Source organism: Phymastichus coffea, unplaced genomic scaffold (assembly GCF_024137745.1).
Source record: "Phymastichus coffea isolate CEN01 unplaced genomic scaffold, Cenicafe_Pcof_1.1 PCOF00020, whole genome shotgun sequence".
In the NCBI taxonomy this organism is placed as follows: domain Eukaryota; kingdom Metazoa; phylum Arthropoda; class Insecta; order Hymenoptera; family Eulophidae; genus Phymastichus; species Phymastichus coffea.
The window spans coordinates 2,623,150-2,629,702 of NW_026706831.1; the positions used below are offsets into that span (position 1 = coordinate 2,623,150).

General features: G+C 31.5%; 1 protein-coding gene across 1 annotated transcript; it reads right to left on the reverse strand.

Moving 5' to 3' along the window:
- Positions 1-1,341: 1,341 nt before the first annotated feature.
- LOC131675402 (piggyBac transposable element-derived protein 3-like) lies at positions 1,342-2,624 on the reverse strand. Its single transcript, XM_058954371.1, has 2 exons — positions 2,370-2,624; positions 1,342-2,025 (listed from the first exon to the last, which is right to left on the reverse strand). Exons 1-2 carry the CDS (start codon positions 2,622-2,624, stop codon positions 1,342-1,344), a joined length of 939 nt encoding a protein of 312 aa, XP_058810354.1.
- Between the last annotated feature and the right edge of the window lie 3,929 nt (positions 2,625-6,553).

Sequence of the window (6,553 nt, forward strand, 5' to 3'; positions counted from 1 at the left end):
ATTAACCCATTAACGACCAAAGAGATCAGTTTTTGGACATATTTTTGATCGCAAAATTCATTTGTAAAACGAAACAATAAATTGATCCAGGGTACCATACCTTATGTTTTTGGGTGTGCTGAATCTAAATACGGGCTCAAAATTCAAAAATTTTGTTTACAGAATTAAATATGGCCGATTTTTTATAAAAAAATAGGGAAATTTTGAAAAAAAAAATTTTTTAGAATTTTTTTTCTACCATAACACATGTCAATATCGAAATATTTCTTCAACCATGAGTGCACAAAATTGTTGAACTTTAACAGAATATTTTTATATTCAAAGTTTTTTTTCCAAAATGGCGGAAAAAATGCCAATATCTGGAAAAAAATGCGTTTTAGGTTACTATTTTTTTCTCAAAAACTATGAGGTTAATGAAAAAGTTTTATATAACAAAATTGTCTTATAATTTGTCAAGGAACACTAAAATTTTTGAAAATTTCTTGAAAATTTTTTTTAATTTTTCAAAAAATAACAGAATTAAAAATTTTTAAAAAATTTCGAAAAATTCTGGAAAAATTAGAGAGTATTCTTTGACTAATTGTAAGACATTTTTGCTCTTATAAATTTTTCCCGAAAGCCTATAGTTTTCGAGAAAAAAATTCTCAAACAATTATGGAAATTCTATTCAACCGTTTCAACTTTTGGAATTTCATAAGATAAGTTGGGGTATAAACGTACCGAAGTTTAATTTATCAAGAGGTTCTAAATAAAGTATTGCGTAAGTACCTCTAAAGTGTAACTACTTTCAGTTTATATTTATATTTTACTCTTAGCGTAACCCAGAGATAACAGCGTGGACGTAGTAAAATCATGTCTCCTTCGAGGTGCTTGTTTATAGTGAGTCCCCTTGCCTCTCACTCCTCGGGGTGCTTTTTTATAGTGAGTCCCCTCGCCTCTCACTCTACGAGGTGCTTTTTTATAGTGAGTTCCCTGGCCTCTCACTGTAATCAGACATGCTTTGCTTTCATGCATGCACTGCAAAAAAACAAATTGCACTTCTCGCAGTACACATATGTTCTTATTGGACAAATGGAACACTTGTTCTGTTTCTTTTTTCGAATTGTTGTATGCTTTTCCTTATTTTTTTCAGCATCATGAATGTAACTTTTCGCTATTGACATTGCAAATTCTTTAGTTCCAACTTTTTTTTACTATCATCAGCAGCATTGAATATTACAACTGCATTTGTAATTGCTGCTTGATAAGTCTAATGAAAACCACCCACGTCCACTTCTTTAAACGAATACTTGGCAACAAATTGTTACAGTGACCGTCGTGTACATCAACTCCACCCATGGACTAATTATAAAGGTGAAAAGCTTGCGGAACTGGTATATCGACTTTTTCTTTTTCGATCGAATTGTATCTCTTTGCTGATGATAATGGAGTGACCCCTGCAGCTGTAGATAGTATTAATACTGGCTTTGAATCCATAATCGTGATGTAATTTATTCCAGAGTTTTTTTCATGCTTTACTGCATATGTTCCACGTGGAACCTTTTTATGAATGACATTTTTTACTGGGACACGATTGTCTCTAACAGTTCCAGTACATTTCAATTTTAATCGGTTTAAATGCACAACAAGATCTAAATTTGTAAAGTAATTGTCGAAATAAAGATGATAAAAAGGAATTTTTGCATCAGAAGTCAATTTAAAAAAAGGCTTCAATAAATGTAAAACCACGCGAGATCCTAAAGCGCATTTAGATAACTTATCTCCTATTACAGAGTTTTTTCCACAGTATAAATCTATATTGAATAAGTATCCATTAGCAGCGCACAAATCCCAAAATTTAAGGCCGAATCGTGTAGGTTTTTCTCGTATAAACTGTTTCAAACACGTTCTAGCATACGATTTAGCCATCATTTCATCCACTGATAAAGCTGATTTCCAAAAGCCAAACTTCAGAATAGTCTTTTGAAACAGTTTCAACAAAGCACGAACTCGCCAAGCCTTATCTTGTGGATCTTTATCTTTGGCCTTTGAGTATTTCAATTTAGACTTTATCATTTCAAAATAAGATCGTGACATTGCTGAAAAAATTTTTTCACAAGATAAAAAAGGGTCAGTTGACCAATAATCTCTTTAAGATTTTCGTTTATTGAATGAACTTGTCATAATGATTCCAATGAATGTATTTAGATCGACTAATGATAAGTCAAAATGATTTTCCTTACATGCATCGATAATATAATTTTTCATTTCAATAGAAAAAAATGTTCAAACAGTTCTCTTGGATCACATTTTCTAATTTTTTCTTTTATAGATCTAGGAAATAATATTTTATCTTCAATTATATCAGAATATATCTTTTCACCAACTACCCAATCAAATTTATAATCTTTTTCAAGCTTAGCTTGATCAGCTTGATAACTTTTTGAAACTCTCTTGTAAGTAGCTTTCGGTATTTTTTCATCACGGTAATTATCTGAATCACTATCTGAATCATTTTCAGAATCTGAAGAACCAGAATATTCTGCATTGGGTATCATGCAATTTTCATTATCGTCTGTGGTGCATGATTCAGATTCACTTCCAGATTCAGAAGAAACAGCACTTCTCGATCTTTTTCGAGGCATTGCTAGTATGAACACGAAAGTGTTAAGAAAATCGTCCTAATTTCAAAGGATGAATTTGAATAACTTTTGATTTGAAAAATCACGTTATATTTATCGACTTCAATTGATCTGCCCAAATAGATTTTGGTAAAACTTTTCTAAGAGAAGAGTGGGCTACGCTGAGAGTAAAATCTAAATATAAATGTTATGAGCACTCAGGTAATACTCAGGTAATACGATTTTTTCCTCCAACCTCATGGACAATGGAAATCCCGTACATTTGCACCCTAACTTATCTTATGAAATTCCAAAAGTTGAAACGGTTGAATAGAATTTCCACATGTGTTTGAGAATTTTTTTCTCGAAAACTATAGGCTTTCGGGAAAAATTTATAAGATCAAATATGTCTTAGAATTAGTCAAAGAATACTCTTTAATTTTTACAGAATTTTTCGAAATTTTTGTGAAATTTTCAATTCTGTAATTTTTTGAAAAATTAAAAAAAAATTTCAAAAAATGTCAGAGTTTTTCTTGACAAATTATAAGTCATTTTGTAATATAAAGTTTTTTCCCGAACCTCATAGTTTTTGAGAAAAAAAATAGTAACCTAAAACGTATTTTTTTTCCAGATTTTGGCATTTTTTCCGCCATTTTGGAAAAAAAATTTTGAATATAAAAATATTCTGTTAAAGTTCAACAATTTTGTGCACTCATGGTTGAAGAAATATTTCGATATTGACATGTGTTATGGTAGAAAAAAAATTCAAAAAAATTTTTTTTTTTCAAAATTTCCCTATTTTTTTATAAAAAATCGGCCATATTTAATTCTGTAAGCAAAATTTTTGAATTTTGAGCCCGGATTTAGATTCAGCACACCCAAAAACATAAGGTGTGGTACCCTGGATCAATTTATTGTTTCGTTTTATAAATGAATTTTGCGATCAAAAATATGTCCAAAATCTCACCTCTTTGGTCGTTCATGGGTTAATAAGCCTTATGTCGCATGCGCAAACTGACATTTGCTTAGCAAAATGAAAAAATGTACTTTTCTGTTATAGAATGTTTGGAGTAAGGATAATTCTGCACTTACTTCATGTTTTGAAAGCAGACAAGAAAGGTGTAACATCTATTTGAAAAAGAGGTAATGGCACAGCGTATTAAAATTTATATATGTGACGTCGGGGTCACTCTCAGGTATACTTGGAGTAAGCATAAGCTCAAGATTGCTTTGATTTGGCTTGCGTGCAACGCTTAAGCCGGGACGAGCAATATTGTTGCGCCGAGAAACTATACTAACAGGGAAATAATAACTGAGTGTTATTATTGAACACACCAGACTCTCACTTAATGTGTTCTTAAGGAACTCTAATGGAAATTCGCCAGACTCACGTTTAATGAATTTCGACAAAGAAAGGGGAACTACAAAGAAAGAAAAGAACAGGAAAGGAAGAAAAGAAAAGATAGCCACATATAAAATTCATTTACATTTTATTTGATTTGATTGGTTGACTTCTTGGTTGAGTTTTTGGCTGAGTTTTTGGCTGACTTCTTGGCACTACACTGCACTACTGATTCTTCTCAAAAAAATGTCTATACTTCTGTGTCCGGTCCCGCAGTCTTATACAGAGCTTTTTATAACTAATGGGTGGTTGGGTGGAAATCCCCTTCTTCCGGCCCATGACGTGATAACGATTGAAAAGTTTCTTATCCGATTTGGTATTTGTAATTGGTTGGAGGGCATGAGTTTTCAGAGAGAGATAGGGCGGCCCTTCCTTAACTTGGACCTTTTTTTCCAGAGATGGCTCTTGGAGTGTCACTTTGTTGATCCTGGTGTCCAGGGTAGATGAAGTCGATCCGAAAAATGAAAAGGCGTACCAGCCGTTGTAATAATAGAAGATGGTTTTATTTAATGCAGGTATGTACAAAAGGAGCAACTTACTAGTCGGCAGGCAGAGTGGTACTGCCGATGGCCAGCGATGAGCATTCGGTCACCTATGCTAAACTTCTTTTTTTCCTATTCGTAACGCATCTAGGTCTGTTGTACACTTGTGGCTGTTCTATCATTATACTGTGTCCGAATTTTGCGTTTAAAATTCGTTTTGTTTAAAAGAGGGAAAATAAGTAAATTCTCAATTGTACAATATATAGCTATTGTTTGGTCATCAACACATTAAATTGATGTTAGCCTCGGGAAGTACTAATTATATACTCGTATTTTCAAGTACAATTCGATATGTAGCCTAGTAGTAAGAGCAAAAACCCAAAGAAAGAGGTATTTTAACAAATATAATTTACATTCTCATACTATTTTTTGTAGAATTAAGAAAAATGTAAACATGTCATAAATTGTCAAATCCTAATTAGTTTATTCTTATTTGAGCTCTGTAAGTCCATAGGTCATATGGTAAATTTAGTAAATTATAATTCAACATTATAATTTAAATCATTTTAAATTTGAATCATTTTAAATTCTTTATTATAGTTAGACAATATCTAAAGCGTAATGCTGAATTAAAATTTCCAGAGCAAATTGAACAGAATATAAAGAGTTGACGTTGTCATTGTTATCGTCAGCATTAAATTTTGACACTTCAGCATTTGGTTCAGACCTGTAATATCTATATTAAAAAAGAATTAAAAACAATAAATATCAATCTAAAAAATTTTAATAATTAAACATACTTTGACACTGTTTCACAATTACTTTCAACATTTTCAGTGTTAGACTCTGTTTGGACCGAAGTTTACATTCTCTTTACATTCTGTTCAATTTGCTCTGGAAATTTCAATTCGATATTACGCTCTAGATATAATTATCTTATATTTATTGACTCATTTATTGTCAGCTGTTCTAGCTATAATAAAGAATTTAAAATGATTCAAACAAGAATTATAATTTACTAAATTTACCATATGACCTATGGACTTACAGAGCTCAAATAAGAATAAACTAATTAGGATTTGACAATTTATGACATGTTTACATTTTTCTTAATTCTACAAAAAATAGTATGAGAATATAAATTATATTTGTTAAAATACCTCTTTCTTTGGGTTTTTGCTCTTACTACTAGGCTACATATCGAATTGTACTTGAAAATACGAGTATATAATTAGTACTTCCCGAGGCTAACATCAATTTAATATGCTGATGACCAAATAATAGCTATATATTGTACAATTGAGAATTTTTTTATTTTCCCTCTTTATAACAAAACTAATTTAAAACGCGGAATTCGGACACGGTATAATGATAGAACAGCCACAAGTGTACAACACACCTAGATGCGTTACGAATAGGAGAAAAAGAAGTTTGAGGTGGGTGACCGAATGCTCATCGCTGCCGGTGGCTGCTGGAGCCGGCCACGGCGATGGCGCGGCGTTAGTAGTCGCGAACAAGGTCGGTACAGGAGATCTCTGTAGAAGATCCCTTCAACTTTCGAGAGCAAGAGTGACGCTATGGTTTACACAAAAACGTACTAGACCTAGTTAATTTTAACGATACATGGTGATTATTTGATAGTGCGAAAATTATAATAACTATAAATTACAATAATTCAATAATTAACTATTATAAACATTTAAAAAAATCTATAAACTTCTAAGAGTTATTATAAAATTCATTACGGTTCTATTGTTGTTTTCGCTTATTTATTAGTTATTTTGTTCTTGCAAGGATTGAACCATAATGGTACGATGGTTATTAGAACAATCACCATTTGATAGTAACTTACAAAATTGATTAAAACCCATTTAATATTGAGTCAAACTTTCTCAAGTGAACCACCTAAAATCGACTTCTTGAATCTTATACCTTTTTTTGCATATTTCCGAAGATTTATGTGTTAAAAATAATATCCCAAAATATTTTAAAAAAATTTTAATTTTTATAAAAGTTATGATCAAATGAATTTTTGTACGTCTTTTTGTTAAAATGACTACCCAGAGAAC